The sequence below is a fragment of the Helianthus annuus genome, chromosome 4 (assembly GCF_002127325.2).
Source record: "Helianthus annuus cultivar XRQ/B chromosome 4, HanXRQr2.0-SUNRISE, whole genome shotgun sequence".
Lineage (NCBI taxonomy): Eukaryota > Viridiplantae > Streptophyta > Magnoliopsida > Asterales > Asteraceae > Helianthus > Helianthus annuus.
In genome coordinates this window covers 106,157,108-106,182,466 of record NC_035436.2, presented here as the reverse complement: position 1 = coordinate 106,182,466, position 25,359 = coordinate 106,157,108, and the positions used below count along the sequence as shown (strand labels likewise).

The 25,359-nt window shown below is 35.2% G+C and overlaps 1 protein-coding gene and 1 long non-coding RNA gene across 2 annotated transcripts; both read right to left on the bottom strand.

Moving 5' to 3' along the window:
* Positions 1–2,215: 2,215 nt before the first annotated feature.
* LOC110898732 (KRAB-A domain-containing protein 2-like) lies at positions 2,216–3,062 on the bottom strand. Its single transcript, XM_022145567.1, has 2 exons — positions 2,505–3,062; positions 2,216–2,431 (listed from the first exon to the last, which is right to left on the bottom strand). Exons 1-2 carry the CDS (start codon positions 3,060–3,062, stop codon positions 2,216–2,218), a joined length of 774 nt encoding a protein of 257 aa, XP_022001259.1.
* Positions 3,063–3,748: 686 nt separating this feature from the next.
* LOC118491307 lies at positions 3,749–18,348 on the bottom strand. Its single transcript, XR_004891214.1, has 2 exons — positions 18,084–18,348; positions 3,749–3,957 (listed from the first exon to the last, which is right to left on the bottom strand). It is a non-coding gene; the product is annotated as an uncharacterized LOC118491307 (long non-coding RNA).
* Between the last annotated feature and the right edge of the window lie 7,011 nt (positions 18,349–25,359).

Sequence of the window (25,359 nt, the reverse complement as noted above, 5' to 3'; positions counted from 1 at the left end):
ATCATGTGAATTTAATTTAAGTGCGGTCAATCTACCTAGGGTCTCACGCTAGAATCTACAGTCCACCTACTCCCGCCTCAAGCTTATAGAACTAAATGAACGATCACTAAACCAATTCCCAACTGTCTTATATCAAAACCAAGAGAATTTACAATCTAATTTTTTCTTTTTTCCATTTTATTTCTTTTTTTTTCTTTTCTTTTTTTTTCTTTTTCAATGAGCGTAGACGTTGCTTTCCCAAACCAAGAGGTATTCCGGCTGTAGAGTCGCTATCCCCAACCCAGACTACATAGACTGCACTACTTTCATTCAGTTTCTAGCTCATTTTTTCTATTTTTTCACTATTTTTTTCATGATAAAAAATTCTAGTGGTTTTAACTTATAACAGTATCCCTTATACTCTTATTGGAGGTTTCAATTTCCCATATCTCCTAGGCGAAAACCCACTAGCAGACCAACAATTAAGGTGTATTAACTCAAAGGGACTTAAAACCAAACCCGGGCCTATCCACATATCCCTAACTAGACAAAAGCTCGATTTATCTTATCTCATATTATTATTATTCGAACCCAACCAAAAATTCATCTTTTCTATCATTTTCCGTTTTAATATGCAAACTTCTCATTTCAAAAGACATTTTTCTGATTTTTCAATTTTTTTGGGTTTTTTTTTTTTCAAATTTTTTAATTTTTTGTATTTTATCAATTTTATAACTCGATTATTTACATGTTTCTCATCCCCACACTTAAAGATTACATTGTCCCTAATGCAAGAATGGAAATACGACTCAAAAACTACCTAAACACTAAAAACCAAAAACTAAAGACGAAATAAAGAAATAAAATACAAAAGAATACAAGGGAAACGACTTAGCTGATATGTGAGACTGTCAAAGTGCCAATCGTTTCCACATAAGCCCTCCAATTCGAAACGCGCTCAGCAAAAAAAACTCCTAATCTCGGAAACGCGAACGAAAGCGGCTACTACAATCAACCTATCAATCAACATCAAAACTCATTCAATATCCCAAACCGACACCACCCTCACCCATATATCGATACTAAAACGACCTCTTCATAATAAGAGTTGAAACTTTTTAAATCATAACCGACATTGTAACCTTGACAAGCTCCGAATCAAACTCCAAACCAAACCATCCGCACCCCAAATAAGAACTATACTAACTAACCTAAGAACACTAGACGCAAACTAAGTCGGTTCGACACTAGACTGACCCACCATAGAGACCACACAATGGACTCGACACGAACTGACGAAACACATACATACGGACTGACTAGACAAGACTGACTCGACAACCTAACATACGGACTCAACATCGACTCGACTGACCTGACACCAGAAACCACAAAACCGACACAATCTAACATATACAAAGACTCAAACTAACAAGCTAATCGATAAATATAAGAGAATAGTGCAAAGAACATACTTGATTTGGTGATTTGTGGAAGAGAAAACTTAAAAATTTCGCTAATGGTGTGTCCCGAATCGAAGAAAATTAGCGGCCCGAGTGTAAAAATTTTCGGTGGGTTTTGTAGAGGGAAGGATTCTGGTCACAGGGCTGTAAAAATGGTGAAATATGGTGGGAAATTGGTGGAATATGGTGAGGATATGTGTGTTCGGCGGTGGGAGTCGCTGTCAAGGATTTTGTTTGGTTTTTGGGGAAGAGAACTGACTTAAAGGGATTTATTCGTTTCTTTATATCGTCGCGCGACGCTACGAAGAATAAAGGGAGTTGTGGCATAGCGCCACAGGTGGGTTCAGATTAAAGGTTCAAGTATAGGTGTCGCGTAGCGCCACAGAGGATGTTAGACATCGTTGCGCAACGCCACAACTCGGTTCAGACGTGTTATTTGGCCCTAGGGGTCGCGTAGTGCCACCGGAGGTCCTTTTCACCGTGGCGTGACGCGACAACATGTTTTTGACAGTAAGTTGCGTAAATTTTTGAGTTTTATGCCTTAGAAAAATTTTCAACTCTTACCAATCCTTCCCAAGCTATCCCAAATTTTTCTAAGTATTGGGACTTACCTGGAATGTCGTTTTCTTCGCAAATTTAGCTCCTCGATGGTATGATTCCTGCAAAATTTCTCAAACACACGGAACAAAGACACGAAAAACTATGAGAAATTTTGAAAAATAACGAAATTACAAACGGTACATACTCTACACTTGAGGTTTCATCCCAAAACACTAATTGGCGGCTTTAGATGGGATTTCGAGAGGAGTTTCCTCCATCTCGTTCTTGTTTATCGCTCCTCCAATGTAGTGCTTCAACCGATGACCATTCACCTTCCAACTTCGGCCATCCGTCTCAACCATGATCTCTACCGCTCCATACGGAAACACGTAATGAACCATATAAGGTCCCGACCACTTCGATTTCAACTTCCCGCAAATAACTTCAATCTTGAGTTGTAAAGAAGCACTTTATCACCATTGCTAAACTCTTTAACTTTCCTCAACTTGCGATCATTAGAACTTTCGTTTTCTCCTTGATTCCCCACGATCGAGCATAAGCCACATCCCTAAGCTCCTCAAGCTCATGGATTTGAAAGAAATGTTTCCTAGCGGCTTCGGTCATGTCAAGATTAACGGTCTTCAATGCCCAAAGCGCTCTATGTTCTAACTCTACGGGAAGGTGACATGCTTTTCCATAGACGATCATGAATGGTGTGGTTCCTAAAGGTGTCTTGTAGGCGGTTCTAAATGCCCAGAATGCATCGTCTAGCTTGTCGGACCAATCCTTCCTATTCTTACCAACTATTTTCTTTAAGATTCGTTTGATATCGCGATTCGCATTCTCCACTTGACCACTTGTCTTTGGATGATATGCGGTAGACAAATGATGAGTGTCTCCGTAGCATGCAAGCAGTTTTTCCATCAATGCATTGCAAAAGTGAGTACCACGGTCACTAATTAAAGCTTTTGGTGTACCGAATAGGGAGAAGAGTTTCTTAAGGAATTTCAAGACTACTCGGGCTTCATTTGTAGGAAGAGCTTGAGCCTCTACCCACTTAGACACGTCGTCAATCGCCATAAGTATATAACGGTTTCCTTTGGAGTTGGGAAAGGGTCCGATGAAATCGATGCCCCAAACATAAAAAACCTCTAATACTTGATCGGGTTTTGAGGCATCTCATCTTTGGCTGAAATGTTGCCAGTTCGTTGACAAGCATCACATGTTTTCACGAACTCTACGACATCACGAAGTACGCTAGGCCAATAAAAGCCACAATCAAATACCTTTTGAGCGGTGGCATATGATCCATGATGGACTCCCGTGAGGCCTTCATGTACATGTTTAATGATGTTCCACCCCTCCTCTCTTGACACGCATCGTCTAAGAATCATATCTCCCCCCATCCTAAAGAGAAAAGGATCGTCCCACACATACTTTCTCGATTCACTAAGGAATTTCCTACGTTGTTGTGTGGCTGTTCCTCTCACAATGTTGCCACTAGAAAGATAATTTGCTAAGTCACAATACCAAGGCAATCCCTCCTTCTCGGCCTCTACAAACTCGATTAACTCGTGAGGGAATGTATCCCCTATCTCCTCCTCACGAATCTCTTCTCCCTTGGGGTCCTCTAGACGCGAAAGATGATCAGCCACCACGTTTTCGGCCCCTCTCTTTGTCACACCCCCAAAATACCACATGCGGAAAACCCCCGCGAGGCGTGTGACATACCAGGACCTTAGCCATCAATCACATTGAACTCATAGTTACATGCAAATAAAACTTTTATTGATTAACAAGAAGGGTTACAACGTTACATTAATTCACAGTTTACAACAGAAGCATAAATCATTCGTTAAGTGTTTATAAACCACATGTAAAGAGCTATTAGTCTTGTATTGTATTTCCATGTATCTCGACCCATGACCACTCCAGCTTCCCAGACAGCAAGTTCCAATGTTAAGCACCTAAAGGCCTGCAAGGCATGTAACAACGAGTCAACAAAAAAGTTGAGCGAGTTCACAGTTGGTTGATTAGATATTGAGTTCGTTTCAGTAATCGTAAGTTCGTTTTGTAAACCACGTTTAATTTTCGGGTTTTCGGGTTTGTCAGAACCCTATGGCCGAAATTTTATTTATGGTTTTCCTTTGTTTTTTCAAGATTTATTTCCTACATGCATAAAGGAATCTTGAAAAATTATGTCATGTGGATGATTTGTTTTGTTTGGACAAAAACCCACATTTTTCGGTTTCTTCATTCTTGACCAAAAATGTAGGTTGTAAAAGGAAACCATTTTTGCTCTTGAATTTTATAGATATTTGGATATATATATTTTGGTGTTCATAACCTAGCCATGACCTTGTGTAAATATGTTGAATGTTTGTGTTTGTGATTTTATTTAATTATTTCAAAGGGTTGTAATAATTATTATTTTTTTTTGTCTTCCATTTGTAAAAAATATGTAATTTATTTATTTTCATTTGGTATGTAAATAAATAGATTAGGTGCATTTTATTTTACTAGAAAAATGTATTAGGATACCTTTTGTAAAAGAAGATGCACACAAAAATGCGTTTTTGGTTTTGGCCAATTTCGGGCCTAAAGGACTTCATAGTTCTTAATGAGATTTTAGCCCGATAACCAAAACACATTTTTGAAGTCCAAAGGAGTTTGGAGCTGAATATAAAAGACATTTGGAAGCACAAAGAATGTGAAGAAATCACCACACAAGATGAAGACTTGAAGCATTTGGATGCGGGATCAAGTGGGAGTTCAACGACACATTTTTTTTGTGTCTATATTCACCCTTTAGGAAGGACCTTTTGACACACTTGTTTCAGCTAACAAGTGTGGTCAAAATAGTTGGCTATGGTTATGCACCTATTGATATGTGTGTTGTGCTTGTATGGTTGTTTATTTTATTGTTTGATGATATTTGGATATGCATGCTTAACATGTGACATCTGTGTCACTTCAACCATAAAAAAATACCAAAGCAATGAAATATTGTATTTCATACTTGGGATTTGTATAAACATGTGTATCTTTTGCACATATCAACTCTTGTTCGATTTCGGGCTATAAATCGCTTTCTGGAAGGTTATACGCGCACTAATGCGTAAATATAAGCAGTTTAATGCAACAAACACTCCGGAATAGTGGCATAGGCTTAACATACCTTAAATAACCTTTACATAACTTAGAAATAAGTTTTTGAAGGTTTGGTATGCCGAAATCAAGTTTATTCGCTTATAGGGACTAAATTCGACAAACTGCGAAAATATGTCAACTTGTACTGTAATGGACATTCCGGAACTTGACCATAAGTTAAACATACCCTAAATATCCTTTACATAGCTTAGAAATAGGCTTTGAGGTGTTCGGTGTGCTAAAATAAAGTTTCTGGTCATTCAGGGCTAAAAGCGTCAAAAAGTGCATAAGTTTGCACTTTCGGCAATATCTTAGGTTCTGAATATATCCGGACATCCAAAAATTTATGTAAACATTAAAATATTTTATTTTAGTGCTTGGCATAATAAAAATCCATTCGTCGCTTAATTTGGATCGTTTTTGCGTCCGTTACGACTTCCGCCGTAATTAACCGAACAACGCAACCGTACGACCAAACGAGCCGACATCCAAGATATTTTTGAGCACATTTTAAGTTCACTATACTTTAACTTCATTTTAGAGCTTTGAAATGGGGTTAACGGGGCTTAAACGTGTCAAAAATGCATCGAAAACCAAGTTTGGGGCTTCAAGGACTAAAATTGCCAATTTTGAAAGTTGCTGACCTGCAAGGTCCTTACGGTCCATATGGACCTTTGCTTAGGGTCCGTAAGCAGTCCCCAGATCAGCAGAAACTTGTTTCCAGCTGTTACACACAATTGCACATGGTTTCCTTGATTCTATGGGGCAATTTTGATGGTTTTCAAGTGTCCCTTGTATTTGTAAACCATGTGCCCACATGGATGGTTGAGATTGAAACTCAGTTTTTGATAAACGATCTTAACGGTTCAAAGAAATCTATAAATACCCACCTCCTATCACTTGCAAAACCCACATTGATCTGATTTTGCCTCTCTAAGTTGAAGTTTATGCTACATACCTGAGAGTAAATCAGATCAAATCTTGCGGGGACCCTTTGTAAGTATTCCTTCGTTCTTTTTATTCGTTTTTAGCGTTAAAGTCAAACTGCGTTTGACTTTCTGCATTAACCAGTTTATGGTCAAAGCGAAGTTCGTTTGAACTTCATAACATGAGCGTAATCACGATGGTTATAGTCCCCTGTAACTATACCTACTGATTACCACGTTATCTAGGCTTAGTGACGAGTCGTAGTTTCGGCCAAAATGCGTATTCTTGCGCATTTTGTAACTAAACTACTTTTAGGTATCAAAACCGTTTGTTTTGATACCAAACCTGTTTTCTAAATTCGTTAAACATGTTCTTACATGTTTAACTCGTCACTTTTAGAATTGTGCTTGTATAGGGTCGTAAGGTAAGCGATCTAAACAATCGCTTATACTCTCGAACCCGACCCGTTTAGTCGATCTTTAGGATCTGACCAAACACATTAGGTGACCATAGTTGTATAGGGAATAACCTTCCGAGGTTATACCTTATGGTCACGTCGTTTAAGTAGTTGTTTGATAGGTAGTTTATATGCCTTAGGAAAATTACCAAAAATACCCTTTTTACGCATAAATTCATTTTGAGCATATGTAACTTAATTTTTGACATCTAAACTGATTTAGCAACAATATTAGACATGTTAAGGCATATAATACTTGTCATAGGACTAGTTAGGCGTTCCGAACGCGTTTTACGTGAACGACGCGTTAAAGTAGCATAAGCTACCTAAACGGGTCGTAATGGGTCGTAAGCACTTAGGTTAGGTTTCATTTTAGTATGTGGGCTTTGTTAAACCATATCATATGAGTTCCAATACTCATTTGGTTTACAAAACCTCATACTATCCAATCCCCCGATTTAGGTCCGGTTATTTATGTAGTTATATATATAGGGTATCGTTTGATTCCGTGATCCATCTAGCTTTGCTTGGTTGTTATTCAAGACTTCTAAGCACCCTCAAGTGAGTACATAGTCCCCCTCTTTTACTGTTTTTCATGCGTTTTGGGGTGAAACACATGTGCCCACTTGTTATTTTCATGCTTTCCATGTTTTCATATCATATACTTGCTATATTCATTAGTACACTATTAGTATATGATTTCATTATGTTTTTGCTATGTATGTCCATTGTGTGCATACTTAGTACATTGTTTTACATTCATTTCATTTGCTATGTATGTTTACTTGGCATGCTAGCACATTGTTTTACATTGCATCTCTGTTGCATATGTTCTAGTAACATATGGACACATTGTTTACATCTCTACCTTATATGTTCACTTAAAGCATACTAGGTACATTATTTTCATAAAACATGTTTACATTTGGTATGACACTTGGTTTGTAAAAAACGGGACTTATATACATTCATTAACATTAGCTACGCCGCTCGGTAGTAACTAATGGTACCATAGGACTTGACAAATCCCGTTCCTGACATCCTAGGTTTGTTTAGGTGAAAGGAATGACTGAATTCGAAAACCTTTTTTTTTTTTTTGATAACCTTGACTCTAGGGTTATCCGTCTATCTCAAGGCTTGAATGTATGCGTTTAACTTACCGTATAAGTGTTTGTATCAGTAAAACATGCATTTACTTTGCAAAACACAACTTTTTGATATATTCAAAATATTTTGTTTTGTACATTTTTACTTTTGGTTTAGGTAATCATATATTACTTACCATACATAACCTTTGTCACATACTACTTGATTACATTTGACTTTTAACATATGGCATTGGTTTATACAAGAACATTTGACATTCGGTTTAAACATGAACATTTTACATTGGTGGTTGGTTTGGGTAAGTGATTTAAGTAACGAGGCGTGTGTAGTATGATACAAGCATGGTGGATACGCCGCTGGTACTTCCTATATATAAGTGCTTGTATTATATTACATGTTATAGCGTTATTTAATTCATTCAATATTGGACTTATACATTTTACACAAATAACATATTTTTCACAAGACATTGTTTTACAAAACAGTTTGTTTTATACAAACTCATTTTACTTGGTTACTCATTTAACCTTACATTATTCTTTTAAATATACATATCTATCATCGCTTTTCAAATGATTTATAAAACAAAACATTTTATAAGGATCATGACTGACATTTTGTTAAAAAACTTTTTCTAAACTTATAAGTCATGAATCCTAAATCAATAAAACCTATGTACTCGCCGGCATTTTTATGCTGACGTACCTATTTTCTCATGTGTTTCAGGAAATGATGCATAGGATTGATCAAGATACACATAGGCGGACTTGGACCTTAGTGACAATAAAAGATGCAAGACTAGTTAATTATGTTATACTTCTTTGTTTGTTTAGACATTGTAACTCAGTTAATCAATAAAACAAAATTTCAAATTTTCATGTGTTATGAAGCAATGATTCTGTTACAATACTCCCCGACGATTCCGCCACGATTTGTTGTTTTACGTGGTCGGGGTGTGACAGAAAAGTTGGTATCAGAGCTCATGGTTATAGGGAATTAGGATATTAGTAATGCTTTGACCTAGTCTATAACCTTCCTAGGACCCTAACACAAGATCCTTGTGTTTAGATCATAAAACAATACCGTCACCTATCCTTAGGCGACGACCACAACAAGAACATAAATTTCAAAACCGCTTTGAAAACTAATCATCTGTTCTCGGATGATTGATTACTATGTTTTGAACCCTCTGTTATAAGGTTTTGAACCCTCTAAGTATTCAAAATCTCGTCAAAGTTTGGGTCTTTTGATGTGAACACGTGCAAACTGGAAGGGTGAATGCCTGTACTCTGAGTTTTCTGTCTAAGGCTAGAGTGTTCGTACAAATCCGCAGTATCGGACCAGTCACTCTTACCTGGGAACTCTTGGGGTGAGTGTTCACTTATAGGCGAGCATGTCTTCAGTGATACATTAATATGACCCGTTTACTCTGATTTGTCACCATCTCATTTGTTTGCCTTAGGTAACAAACAAATGATCTCAATTTTTATGCGTTGCCATTCTGTTTTGATTATCCTATAACCTCTCACTTGTTTTTTCCTATGTCTTTCATTCTCTTCTAGAATGTCTCTTCCTCTCAGCAACGGTCAAATGTCCGAGCAAATAGCCAAATTTGCCCAGCAAATAGGCGAAGTGATTCTGAAGTCTGTGGATTTAGGCATTGCCATGTCTCGTCTCAACAATGAAGCCACTCAAGAGTCACCGAAGGAAGCAGAAGTTGAGCCTGCACCAAAATCAAGGAAGCGTAAGGCTTCAAGGAAACCCGCAGCGAGTGCACTAAATCAAGCGGGACCTAGCCAAGTGGCAACGCCACCAGCTAGGAAGCCGTACTTGGGAGCTGCCCCATGGTGCAAGCAATGCAACCGTCATCATTTAAACCTCATACCCTGCTCCAAATGTACCTACTGTGGACGGTGGGGACATTTGATTAACATATGCCGCTTTGCTATCCAAAACAAAGGTGCTATAAACCTTGCTGCTACCCAACTCCAAGTCAACCCTACTCAAGCTCGTTTTCCATCTAGTACTTGCTACAATTGTGGCGAGACGAGCCATTTCAGGAACAAATGCACGATGATTGTCAATGCAAATCCAACCCTTGGATGAGCATTTGGCTGAGCAAAAGATGTTGCTCTCTTATGCCTTTGTTCCTTTTGTTTTCTTGTATTGTGAAACAATCTGTCTTGTTCATAAATAAAATTGTTGTTCACAATTCTGATGTACAAATGTAGTTACATGTGTGTATGGCATTTCCCTATGATACCTACATCAAGGAACTATGTTCTTTACAAACTACTCTTGTAATTCTCCTTTTCAAGTGATCGCTCATGATTTCCTCGAAAAATTTAAGTACTCGTTTCATTCTAGGAGACGAAATACAAGAAATAAAGCGAAATTGTGAGTAATCGTGCTTTTTGCACATCTGTGCCTTGGAATCCTTGGTTAGATAACTAAGGGTATTTTCAAATCTCATACCCATTACGTTCTGATTTTTTTTAACATGCATAACATAAGTTTTCAAAAACAACCTTCATGATTTCAAAAACATTTTATATATAGTTCGAAAACATTTTTAATATAGTATAATTACTTAACATATCAAATGCATGATTTCAAAAGTATTGTCTTTGTTTTCAAAAACAACCTCCATGATTTCAAAAATATTGTCTATGTTTTAAAAAACAACCTCCATGATTTCAAAAACATTGTCTATGTTTTCAGAAACAACCTTCATGCTTTCAAAATGTTTCATATAGTTTGAAAACAATATTAATACAATATAATTACTTATATCAAGTGCATGATTTCAAAAGCATCATTCATGTTTTCAAAAACCTTATACATAATTTCAAAATTCATCTCGCATGATCTTAAAACATTTTTATAAATATACCTACCTAATACACCTACTTTATGATTTCAAAAGTATTATATATAAGGTTTCAAAAATATTGAACACATTTTTTTTTCTTTTTTTTAGAACCCCGTGCATAGTTTTTCAAAAATATTTTCCTCATACATTGACTTAACCTTCAAATTTCGCTTCATATGTCGCCTTGGCATATCTAGCATGTCAATTTCATAAGTATTTTTACTTCATGTTTTGACTTAAGCACATCCAGTTCAAGGTTTGCTATCCAAAACAAAGCTGCTATAAACCTTGCTGCTACCCAACTCCAAGTCAACCCTACTCAAGCTCGTTTTCCGTCTAGTACTTGCTACAATTGTGGCGAGACGAGCCATTTCAGGAACAAATGCACGATGATTGTCAATGCAAATCCAACCCTTGGATGAGCATTTGGCTGAGCAAAAGATGTTGCTCTCTTATGCCTTTGTTCCTTTTGTTTTCTTGTATTGTGAAACAATCTGTCTTGTTCATAAATAAAATTGTTGTTCACAATTCTGATGTACAAATGTAGTTACATGTGTGTATGGCATTTCCCTATGATACCTACATCAAGGAACTATGTTCTTTACAAACTACTCTTGTAATTCTCCTTTTCAAGTGATCGCTCATGATTTCCTCGAAAAATTTAAGTACTCGTTTCATTCTAGGAGACGAAGTACAAGAAATAAAGCGAAATTGTAAGTAATCGTGCTTTTTGCACATCTGTGCCTTGGAATCCTTGGTTAGATAACTAAGGGTATTTTCAAATCTCATACCCATTACGTTCTGATTTTTTTAACATGCATAACATAAGTTTTCAAAAACAACCTTCATGATTTCAAAAACATTTTATATATAGTTCGAAAACATTTTTAATATAGTATAATTACTTAACATATCAAATGCATGATTCAAAAGTATTGTATTTGTTTTCAAAAACAACCTCCATGATTTCAAAAACATTGTCTATGTTTTCAAAAACAACCTCCATGATTTCAAAAACATTGTCTATGTTTTCAAAAACAACCTTCATGCTTTCAAAATGTTTCATATAGTTTGAAAACAATATTAATACAATATAATTACTTATATCAAGTGCATGATTTCAAAAGCATCATTCATGTTTTCAAAAACCTTATACATAATTTCAAAATTCATCTCGCATGATTTTAAAACATTTTTATAAATATACCTACCTAATACACCTACTTTATGATTTCAAAAGTATTATATATAAGGTTTCAAAAATATTGAACACATTTTTTTTTCTTTTTTTTAGAACCCCATGCATAGTTTTTCAAAAATATTTTCCTCATACATTGACTTAACCTTCAAATTTCGCTTCATATGTCGCCTTGGCATATCTAGCATCTCAATTTCATAAGTATTTTTACTTCATGTTTTGACTTAAGCACATCCAGTGCAAGGTTTGCTATCCAAAACAAAGCTGCTATAAACCTTGCTGCTACCCAACTCCAAGTCAACCCTACTCAAGCTCGTTTTCCGTCTAGTACTTGCTACAATTGTAGCGAGACGAGCCATTTCAGGAACAAATGCACGATGATTGTCAATGCAAATCCAACCCTTGGATGAGCAAAAGATATTGCTCTCTTATGCCTTTGTTCCTTTTGTTTTCTTGTATTGTGAAACAATCTGTCTTGTTCATAAATAAAATTGTTGTTCACAATTCTGATGTACAAATGTAGTTACATGTGTGTATGGCATTTCCCTATGATACCTACATCAAGGAACTATGTTCTTTACAAACTACTCTTGTAATTCTCCTTTTCAAGTGATCGCTCATGATTTCCTCGAAAAATTTAAGTACTCGTTTCATTCTAGGAGACGAAGTACAAGAAATAAAGCGAAATTGTGAGTAATCGTGCTTTTTGCACATCTGTGCCTTGGAATCCTTGGTTAGATAACTAAGGGTATTTTCAAATCTCATACCCATTACGTTCTGATTTTTTTTAACATGCATAACATAAGTTTTCAAAAACAACCTTCATGATTTCAAAAACATTTTATATATAGTTCGAAAACATTTTTAATATAGTTTAATTACTTAACATATCAAATGCATGATTTCAAAAGTATTGTCTTTGTTTTCAAAAACAACCTCCATGATTTCAAAAACATTGTCTATGTTTTCAAAAACAACCTCCATGATTTCAAAAACATTGTCTATGTTTTCAGAAACAACCTTCATGCTTTCAAAATGTTTCATATAGTTTGAAAACAATATTAATACAATATAATTACTTATATCACGTGTATGATTTCAAAAGCATCATTCATGTTTTCAAAAACCTTATACATAATTTCAAAATTCATCTCGCATGATTTTAAAACATTTTTATAAATATACCTACCTAATACACCTACTTTATGATTTCAAAAGTATTATATATAAGGTTTCAAAAATATTGAACACATTTTTTTTCTTTTTTTTAGAACCCCATGCATAGTTTTTCAAAAATATTTTCCTCATACATTGACTTAACCTTCAAATTTCGCTTCATATGTCGCCTTGGCATATCTAGCATCTCAATTTCATAAGTATTTTTACTTCATGTTTTGACTTAAGCACATCCAGTGCAAGGTTTCAAAACATCTTCGGCTTCTAAAATCCATATGGGATCTTTTTATCTTCACAATTAGACCCTTGTGGATGATTATCATTCAAATCAGAGTTCTTAATTGGATTCCTTGTGTACCTTAATTCGAACATTTCGGTTCCTTACAATCGAAATTGAATTTTCTCTTTAAGATCTTTCTATCTTCATAGTTAGATTCTTGATAATGTTTAAAGTACCAAATGAAATCCACGGAATGGATTCCTAGTGTGCTTTAAATACTTGTGCGCAATTAACAAAATGATAACAAATTTAAAATCAAGTTAAACGATTATGTGATTATGTGTTTATGCATTTTGTGTTTTCTTTTATGCATTTTGTGTTTTTGTATACTCTGGATATTCGTTATCCAAATCCTCGTAGAACCTTTCATATCTTCATATGAGGGATTCGTAGTAGGATATTCAAAAAGGTTCTACCTTAAATCCTTATTGGGCTTCTACGTGATAGTCAAGACCCTTGGATTATATAGTACCATTCCATGATTCAAAAAGAGACCCTTTGAGTGGTCTAGTCAAAGGATTGATTCAGAATCTGGTTAAGAATGACATGTGATGATATAAGCAAAAAAGACTCCTTATTGGGCTTCTACGTGATAGTCAAGACCCTTGGATTATATAGTACCATTCCATGATTCAAAAAGAGACCCTTTGAGTGGTCTAGTCAAAGGATTGATTCAGAATCTGGTTAAGAATGACATGTGATGATATAAGCTAAAAAGACTCCTTGGCGGTCTAGAGATCATTTATTGAGTCGATTAAAAAGGATCCCAGTATGGTCTAGTCACACTCATCACAGGTTTGTTCATTTGGTTTTCCCTACACATTATAAAATACATTGTGCAAACTATGCAAGGAATTACATAATTATGGATGCGTACATAATTATGAAATTCAGTGCACAGAAACCCAGTAAAAATTATCATGTGTAAGAACCGATAGTGACAACGATAACAAAATGTGAACGATGTAATGGAGGTACAGTGGACGCACCAATAACGCTTAATAGACTTATATATAAGTGTCCCTCCTACATTGTAAGCATGATGTTATTTAAAGTTACTAGAATTTCAGGAATCTAACCAGTGTTGTTCGATCTTTTCAACTCCATGTTTCAAACTCTCACAAGTTTCCTCTAAGATAAATTTCGGGACGAAATTTCCTGAAGTAGGGGAGACTGTGACATCTGTGTCACTTCAACCATCAAAAAAAATACCAAACCAATGAAATATTGTATTTACTACTTGGGATTTGTATAAACATGTGTATCTTTTGCACATATCAACTCTTGTTCGATTTCGGGCTTCAAATCGCTTTCTAGAAGGTTATACGCGCACTAATGCGTAAATATAACCAGTTTAATGCAACAAACACTCCGGAACAGTGACATAGGCTTAACATACCTTAAATAACCTTTACATAACTTAGAAATAAGTTTTTGAAGGTTTGGTATGCCGAAATCAAGTTTATTCGCTTACAGGGACTAAATTCGACAAACTGCGAAAGTATGTCATCTTGTACTGTAACGGACATTCCGGAACTTGACCATAAGTTAAACATACCCTAAATATCCTTTACATAGCTTAGAAATAAGCTTTGAGGTGTTCGGTGTGCTAAAATAAACTTTCTGGTCATTCAGGGACTAAAAGCGTCATGTCCTTATGTCCTGAATATATCCGGACATCCAAAAATTTATGTAAGTATTAAAATAATTTATTTTAGTGTTTGGCATAATAAAAATCTATTCGTCGCTTAATTTGGATCGTTTTTGCGTCCGTTACGACTTCCGTCGTAATTAACCGAACAACGCAACCGTACGACCAAACGAGCCGACATCCGAGATATTTTTGAGCACATTTTAAGTTCCCTATACTATAACTTCATTTTAGAGCTTTGAAATGGGGTTAATGGGGCTTAAACGTGTCAAAAATGCATCGAAAACCAAGTTTGGGGCTTCAAGGACTAAAACTGCCAATTTTGAAAGTTGCTGACCTGCAAGGTCCTTACGGTCCGTATGGACCTTTGCTTACGGTCCATAAGCAGTCCCCAGATCAGCAGAAACTTGTTTCCAGCTTGTTCCAGCTGTTACACACAATTGCACATGGTTTCCTTGATTCTTTGGGCCAATTTTGATGGTTTTCAAGTGCCCCTTGTATTTGTAAACCATGTGCCCACATGGATGGTTGAGATTGAAGCTCGGTTTTCGATAAACGATCTTAACGGTTCAATTAAATCTATAAATACCCATCTCCTATCACTTGCGAAACCCACATTGATTTGATTTTGGCTCTCTTTGTTGAAGTTTATGCTTCATACCTGAGAGTAAATCGGATCAAATCTTGCGGGGACCCTTTGTAAGTGTTCCTTCATTCTTTTTATTCGTTTTTAGCATTAAAGTCAAACTGCGTTTGACTTTCTGCATTGACCAGTTTATGGTCAAAGTGAAGTTCGTTTGAACTTCATAACGTGAGCGTAATCACGATGGTTATAGTCCCTAGTAACTATACCTACTGATTACCACATTATCTAGGCTCAGTGACGAGTAGTAGTTTCGGCAAAAATGCGTATTCTTGCGCATTTTGTAACCAAACTACTTTTAGGTATCAAAACCGTTTGTTTTGATACCAAACCTGTTGTCACACCCCGAAATATCAGAGCTGGCGTGACTGGACCAATATCTTCATTGCACAGCGGAAGCAAATAAGCTAAGACTTCTAGAAATTTAACGCCCGCTAATTACTCGAATTCCCATGGGTTCTCCTATTCCAACCGTTCCATTGTTTTGAAAAATGTAACATGAGAAAGAACATGCGAAAAAGTCAACATAAAGTTGAGCGAGTTCATAGTTTGTTTTAAAAAGATTTTAAACAAATACTTTTTTGTACCGATTTAAAAGCTGTGGAGAAAGTTTAGTAAAATCAGTTTCTCGACATGTTATATGAAAACTATGGGTCTAGCCCACAAGAGTCTTCGTGCATTGCACGAGAGAGAATGGGCCGAGCCCAAAAGAGTATTTGTAAGCAGGACCAACACGTCCTCTTACTTGTACATAAGTTGAAAACATTATCAAAGTTTGTAAATACATGTATTAAGAGTTTGCCTCAAATGAATATTAAAAACGTTTGAAAGTTATAGTGTTGTAAGTTGGTATGTAAAGCGTCTATGAACATGTTGATCATTAATGTTTCGCGAGGATATTAATATATGCGATGACATAGGAGGTACTCAACCCGCGTAGGCAATTTAAGTGTCGAACTCTCGACGCTGGACACAACAACACTCTAAGTGGTCACCCATGGACCGTGAGTGGGGCTCGCCCGTACCCATTATATCTAACCTTTGTTCCTTGGTCCTCAAAAGGATTAATGGCACCTCAGTTACAGCCTATGCTCACATGATCTAAGAGTTCATTCCATAACTTAATCATACCTAAGTTTGACATGTATTTGCCCCTGAAAGTTGTAAACCGAAACATTGAAAGAAAAGGGGGACATGATCTCACTGAGTTGTCTCGTTTTTCGTACGCATGCCAACCCAGTCCCGTTGTTGTAACTAGGACATTCTCGTCACTAGTCATGAAAATCATGCACGTTTTGTAGAACCGGTATGTTTAGTAGAATTCGTTCGTAAACTTTTCGAGTTCGTTGAAATTCATTTGCAACATAGTTTACAAATATGTGTTTTCGTTCATCGAAATAGTGTTTTCTTTTGCAAAAACTTGCATGTCTTTCCACCCCCGAAAACATTTATAAAAATGTAAAACAGTAAAAAGTGGGGGTTATGAACTCACCTCACCGGCAAAGCGTAATACTCTATATTTCAACCAAAGACAAACAAATTCCAAAGCTTGAAATAACCTTGTCGTAACATACTACAAGTAAAGACCACCTTAAAGTCTAATGGAAATACCCTAACATACAAGTTGGTCATGTATAATATTCACCCAACTAGTTAGACTAGATATGCTTCGAACTTATGCTTTGACTCGACGAACAGTTGGTGATACATCTCTTTGGTTTGTTATATATTTGAAACATAACTTCCAAGTATAGTTTCTAATCTTTTAAAGACCGTCTCTAACACAAACTAAACTTGTGTTAAAAATATATACTCTTTCAAAATATAAATAATCGCTAACTCATCTTAAAAGGTTACATAATTTATGAAAACATATATTTTCCATTATAAGTTTGTCTAAGGTTTTGGATCCATATTTTAATACTTCACCAATGCAAAATAATGATTTCTGAATAACCTTTACAATTTTAACGCTTCCAACAATTATCAAAACTTCAATTACAAGTGCAAATCCAACAAGTACATTTTTATCTTGGAACATGACATATAAAACTAGTTATATATCGTTCAAAAATCAACATATGTATATATCTTTTTAAAAAAAATAGACAAATACATACACATATGTTACTCATATCAAATGAATAATCACGTATTTATCCATTTTTAACAAAAATAACTTGTAATATACATGAAACACCAACACTATATCTTCGTAATTTACTTAAAAAAACTATAGAATATCACCATAATACACCCATACCATGTTCAAACCATCATTTATACTTAAATGAATTTAAGGAAATATTATAACATAATATTTTTAGCCCTTATTTTAAATATACATGCCTACACTTATTAAAATAAATGCATGTTTATGAGATTTAAAGACTAAGTAACTTAGTTACATATTGCATATTTATGAGCTTTAAAGACTAAGTAATTTAGTTGCATGATTTTTAACGAGGGTTCTGTAGTAAAGTTTAGACAATAAAGTCTACCCATAATGAAACACCATTTATTTCAAGAGATCATTATTTATATGCTTTAAATAAACAATTAACTACTTGGGTGAATCCTTTCTACATAACCGAACTTGTAACTAAAAAAAACATAACTTTCTAAGAGATAAATACTCACCTAAAGCAAGCAAGGAGAATGTGAGTGAAAAAGATAATAAATCTTGAGCTCTTGAGATAAACAAAGCTTGCTAGAATAGAATCACCACTAAAAAATGATCTTGTAGGTTTCATCTTGGTGTATTTTAACTAAATAAAATGCCAAGAGTGGGTGAAGTGAGGGTTCGGTTTGGGGTAGTGCCGAGTGGGTTTGAGATGGGAGAATGGAGCTAATTGCTTAGAGATGAATGTTTCACCAAGTCTTTTGCGTGGGGATTTGGAGTGTATTTATTGTCTTTGTCTAAAGGTTCATATGTTGGATTTTATGATGCACAAAAGACAATTTGGATGAGTTTGTTTATTGTGAAAGAATTGATGTGATATGCCATATAATATATATTTTTGTATAAAATAATGATTTTATATGGAAGCATGCCTACCAAAGTTAAGTGTACATGTGGGAAAAAGATATAAATAAACAAAAGGGTGGGTTTAGGCGATAGCCGTTAGTGGCGGCAATGATGATATGGTATGGTGGTGTTGAGTGTTAGTTTGGGTGATTGACTACAAAAGAACAAATCTATCTAGATCCAACCATCTAGTTACTTGCTTTTTATATAAACAACATATATAATCCCACTAATATATAAAATACACCTATGTATGGGACAACTAAATAATTGAGGAGGAAACGATAAGGATGGAGCATGGTAAATCCATGCATGATGTATGGTTATAAAATCTCATACACCATGATTTAGCTACATAGAGTCTAGTAGGGTGTGATTAATTGTTTCCCATACAGTCTTGCAAGGTATGGTCAAAACAATATAAGAATAATATAGGACAGGCATGTACGAATTGATGTGATAGGATCCTTGTTTGATTTTCTTTCTTTCTTTTCTTTTGAGTGGGTGGGTAATCGTTTGATTCCAAGGAGATAAAGAAAGAAGAGTGGTGATTTCAATATGGTTCTATGATTAGTGTGTCCATGTTGTCCAAAACACAAGAAACCAAATAAACAAAGAATTGGACCGTTCATGCTCATGTTGGGTTGTTTGGATTTAAAAGAAACTAGTTTGGGTAGGATTGTTGTAGCCGATGATTCTAGCCCAAAAGTTAAAGATGGTCCATACTTACGAATAAACAATTCCCCTATCTTGGAAACATGTGTGTAATAGGTTGTATGGTACTTAGTTTATACAAAATAGGCATGAAGATGTATAACTAGAGGTGGGGATCGGATTAGGTGGCCAAGAATTGTAATATTTGAAGTCTTGAGGTGTAATAGCAAAATTTATTAAATCCTAATAAGATGTAGAATTTATGATCGCGCGTAAGTGTGTCGAGTACGTATATAAGCGTATGCGTTTGGAGTTCGAAATATTTGATGTACGACGTTGCGTGTATAAATATTGGTTGGAAGCGATCTACAACCATTGAATATCTATTAATATAATCACATAAAAATAGAATATTCTAATATAGAATTTTCCGTTTCGTCAGGTGCAAATCATCATTCATGTACTGTGAAGCCGAATAGACGTTCCTAGGCGTTCCAAATGCCTAATTAAGTTGATTTGTGCCTTAAACACTACTTATTATCACCTTAAACGTTTTTTTTTTTTTTTTTAATTTAGAAGCCGTAAATCACCAGTTATCACACCTGTTTTCTAAATTCGTTAAACATGTTCTTACATATTTAACTCGTCACTTTTAGAATTGTGCTTGTATAGGGTCGTAAGTTAAGCGATCTAAACAATCGCTTATACTCTCGAACCTGGCCCGTTTGGTCGATCTTTAGGAACCGACCAAACACATTAGGTGACCATAGTTGTATGGGGAATAACCTTCCGAGGTTATACCTTACGGTCACGTCGTTTAAGTAGTTGTATGATAGGCAGTTTATATGCCTTAGGAAAATTACCAAAATACCCTTTTTATGCATAAATTCATTTTGAGCATATGTAACTTAAATTTTGACATCTAAACTGATTTACCAACAATATTAGACATCTTAAGGCATATAATACTTGTCATAGGACTAGTTAAGCGGTCCGCACGCGTTTTACACGGACGACGCGTTAAAGTAGCATAAGCTACCTAAACGGGTCGTAATGGGTCGTAAGCACTTAGGTTAGATTTCATTTTAGTATGTGGGCTTTGTTAAACCATATCATATGAGTTCCAATACTCATTTGGTTTACGAAACCTCATACTATCTAATCCACCGATTTAGGTCCGGTTATTTATGTAGTTATCTATATAGGGTGCCGTTTGATTCCGTGATCCATCTAGCTTTGCTTGGTTGTTATTCAAGACTTCTAAGCACCCTCAAGTGAGTACATAGTCCCCTCTTTTACTGTTTTTCAAACGTTTTGGGGTGAAACACATGTGCCTACTTGTTACTTTCATGCTTTCCATGTTTTCATATCATATACTTGCTATATTCATTAGTACAGTATTAGTACATGATTTCATTATGTTTTTGCTATGTATGTCTATTGTGTGCATACTTAGTACATTGTTTTACATTCATTTCATTTTCTATGTATGTTTACTTGGCATGCTAGCACATTGTTTTACATTGCATCTCTGTTGCATATGTTCTAGTAACATATGGACACATTGTTTACATCTCTACCTTGTATGTTCACTTCAACCATACTAGGTACATTATTTTCATAAAACATGTTTACATTTGGTATGACATTTGGTTTGTAAAAACGGGACTTATATACATTCATTAACATTAGCTACACCGCTCGGTAGTAAGTAATGGTACCATAGGACTTGACGAATCCCGTTCCTGAGATCCTAGGTTTGTTTGGGTGAAAGGAATGACTGAATCCGAAAACATTTCTTTTGATAACCTTGACTCTAGGGTTATCCGTCTGTCTCAAGGCTTGAATGTATGCGTTTAACTTACCGTATAAGTGTTTGTATCAGTAAAACATGCAGTTACTTTGCAAAACACAACTTTTTGATATATTCAAAATATTTTGTTTTGTACATTTTTACTTTTGGTTTAGGTAATCATATATTACTTACCATACATAACATTTGTCACATACTACTTAATTACATTTGACTTTTAACATATGGCATTGGTTTATACAAGAACATTTGACATTCGGTTTAAACATGAACATTTTACATTGGTGGTTTGTTTGGGTAAATGATTTAAGTAACGAGGCGTGTGTATTATGATACAAGCATGGTGGATACGCCGCTGGTACTTCCTATATATAAGTGCTTGTATTATATTACATGTTGTAGCGTTATTTAATTCATTCAATATTGGACTTATACATTTTACACAAATAACAAATTTTTCACAAGACATTGTTTTACAAAACAGTTTGTTTTATACAAACTCATTTTACTTGGTTACTCATTTAACCTTACATTATTCTTTTAAATATACATATCTATCATCGCTTTTTAAATGATTTATAAAACAAAACATTTTATAAGGATCATGACTGACTTTTTGTTAAACAACTTTTTCTATACTTATAAGTCATGAATCCTAAATCAATAAAACCTATGTACTCGCCGGCATTTTTATGCTGGCATACCTATTTTCACATGTGTTTCAGGAAATGATGCATAAGATTGATCAAGATACACATAGGCGGACTTGGGCCTTAGTGACAATAAAAGATGCTAGACTAGTTAATTATGTTATACTTCTTTGTTTGTTTAGACATTGTAACTCAGTTAATCAATAAAACAAAATTTCAAATTTCAAGTGTTATGAAACAATGATTCTGTTACAACACTCCCCGACGATTCCGCCACGATTTGTTGTTTTACGTAGTCGGGGTGTGACATAACAATTAATAATCAATAACAAGCTTAAAATTGGTTCTTTAAAAATCATTAAAGAGGTTAATAAAAGGTTATTAAAAATTAATGATTTTATAATAAAATGGGTTTTATTAAAAGAACCTTGAAAATTGGTTTTCACAAAAGTACCAAGGATTTGAATGCATGCAAATGTATGATACATAAAGTTTTCTAAACTAGAATTTTGAAAACTCAAAATCCCTTTTATAAAACAAGTCAAACACCATCCTTTTATACAACACTCGAATTACTTGGGAATTCTTTGTGGGATAAAGGTCACCTAACCACTTATATGTGTAAACTCACACGTGTGTATAAGTTGGACGACTTGATTTGGAAACCATGAACTTAGGGTCACCGAAGCATGGGGAACAAAGGTGTTGATGGGATTAAACATGCCAACCAAACATAAAGATGTTTAATCGATCCCATATAGCTAGAAGTTGCAAAGGGTTGCAATCGTCAAACGTTGACTACCTTGTTAATTTAAATAATGGGATAAAGGTCACCTAACCAATATTTAAATGTAACGTTGGATTCTAGATTTTAATTATTAATGTCTATGAGACATAAAAGGGTACTAATGATTAAAATATGATAATATCGAAAACACTTAAATTGAACCTTGTTAAATTTTGTAGTTGGCCGCTAACAATATTACCCAAAACCGTCCGTAACCTATCACTAAAAACAATCCTTGAAAAGGATCATCTCAATCAAAACACTTTATGGATTAATATCGAAGCTTAAGAATCGTTCTCAAGTAAGAAAAGATATCCTATGTGTTGAACGATCCTAATCCCGATGAACCTCTGTAGGATCGGTTTTGACACCGTACGATTGCGTAACGAACGTTCGACGTGCGGAATCCGTGAACGCGCGTGACCGAACACACAAGAACGTACTAGAACCGTGATTCTATTGAATAAGATGACGTGTACAAAGCCGAGAATCACGTGAAAGAACTTTCTCTCTCTAGACTTTCTCTCTCTAAGCTTAGATCTCTAAATCTCCAAATGAGCAAAAGTCACTAAACTATGACATAACTCTCCTATATATAGCCCTTGGAATTAATGAGAATTCTCATTAATTACCAAAATGCCACCTTGCTTATTCTATCTAAATATTACAATATAAAGCTCGTTTTGAACTGTTTCTCGCTACGGCTCGGATTGACGAAGGCTATAGACATTACTGCACTAACAGACTCCCCCTTGGATATTGCCGCAGTCAATCTCGTAGCGTCTTGTCTTTCTCTTTCTCGAACAGAATCCCCGTGGATCTGTCTTCGAGCTTCCGTTTCTCCCCTTCTTCTTAAACTCTTTTTCCTTCAGGCTCCCCCTTGTGTCAAGCTTCCGTGCTTTTAGGATCGATGTCTGGCTTTCCGAATACAAGCTCCTCCATGATAGTTATCTGGCTCTTTGAATCCACGCTTCCTCTTGCGTTGAACTCGTCCTCAGACTCCCCTCTAGACTCAACTGTCGGGATCGTAGTCTGGCCTTCACAGGTTCACAATTTCAGGATCAATTCCTGGCTTCGTTCTGTATCTGCTCAGGATTTGAAACCTGGTTAACCTGCACATCCTCTACCTCAACATAAGTTTTACAAATTTATAACACTAAGATTTAAGAAACTTACTGGTAGAAATCATTCATTCATCATTCTATATAGTTACATCAAGTTCAAATGAATGACCTTGATTAACTAAGCACACAATCTTTCAAAACTTTTGTATATAACATTCAAAGTTTTCAACATATTCTCCCAATCCAATGTAGTTCATCATGTTTAGCACTCAGAATTTTGAATATCAGCTCTTCAACATCAATTGTCGAAAATCTTTTTGTATTTTTCAAAATTTTATGCTAAAACACTCCGAAAATCTTTTTGGATTTTTGTTTTTATAGAAATACAGTAAAGAAATATTTACAAACAATATTTTTGTGAGTTTGTGTAAGAGGATCATATCAGTTCATGAGACAAATCACTAGCACCGTTAAGCTTTAATCATTTTAAGTTCTAAATGATTCACATTGATTGACGATATAGTTGTCCTCTTAAACTCAATCTAAAAACTTTCGAAATGCTTACTGATACGTTAAGGTATATTAATTTTGCACTAAATTCTTATGGACCCCACGATCTCAGCATATCCCCTCATCATGCAATACACTGACTCAAGTAATGCCTTTAAACTTTCATCAACTGTGATATGTGCGGAAATAACGCAGAATGTCTAAACATTAACAATCAGGTCGATCTTTCGATACGCAGAGAAAGTCCAATGTTTAAACAAAATAAGAAAATAAAACAAGTTGAAGTTGTTTAGGCTTTAACCATCAGGTCGATACTCCCGTATACGCAGAGGTGATCCAAAGCTTAAACGAAACACCAAAGAAAATAACGCAGAACGTTTAGGCAATAACATCCAGGTCGATACTCACGTATATGCAGAGGATGTCCAATGCTTAAACAAAATAAAGAAATAAAACAAGTTTAAATCTTTGCAAAATAAAATGCACAATCACAGCGACTTTTCAGCAAGTTGTGAAAGTTCACAAACTGACCGGTTTTTATGCTCTTTTAGCATTCAGCGATTACTGAGTAGGTACACAATCACGAAGGACAAAACTAAGTACTATGCTTTAAACCATGTTTCCCACTAGAACTAGGCTTTTTCATTTAGTTTGTATGGTTATCGCAAATCTACTAGTCTAGCTGAGCCTATCGTCATATCCTTAGTGAGACCGTTTATCACATTTGACATTTCATTTCTTTAGCATGCTGTGATAGTCCACTGATGTACAATCATTTCCTCTTTTCACAACAAAACTCATTTTTGCTTTTTCAATGTTTTTGTCATTTTCAAATTTTCTATTTTTTTAAAATTTTTCTCCCCCTAAAATCAAAATGTGTTTCAATTTTGATTTTCTAGGAAAATTTGAAATCAAACTATACAAGAAACGTGACAAACTGATATCAAATCACTTCGATTCGCCATTCACTTGACATAAACAATCATAACTCCCCCTGACAACAAACTATTTTCCCATTATGATTTCAAAACACTTAAGTTTGTTTTAATCAAAATGGTTTTTCTGGAAAATTAGTTTTGTTTGTCTTTTCACAAACTTGGGGTTCTTTCATCACATTGTTTTCCTTTAATCACTTGTCGGAAAGATAAATCAAGTACAACTTAATGTCCTTGATTAGTCTTTTGTAATTTGATATATCACAGTTACCAACCTGTGAATTTCTCAAGAAAGATGCCGATACCTGTTCCACACTTACCAACCTGGGAACTCCGGCAAGTCAGGAGTTTACTTGAACATATTCACCCAAGCCTGACCAGCCTTGGGTTTGACAGTTTTTACCTCAACAAATGGCTCTTCTGGTTTTGACGAACCAGAATCATTGCCTGAATGTGGCTTGTCTGACTTTGATAA

Coding starts and splice junctions, on each gene's coding strand:
- LOC110898732 (XM_022145567.1), bottom strand. CDS start 3,062: ATGGCGATTGACGACGTGTCTAAGTGGGTAGAGGCTCAAGCTCTTCCT. Junction 2,432..2,504: donor GAATCAAGGAGAAAACGAAA/GTTCTAATGATC, acceptor TTACAACTCAAG/ATTGAAGTTATTTGCGGGAA.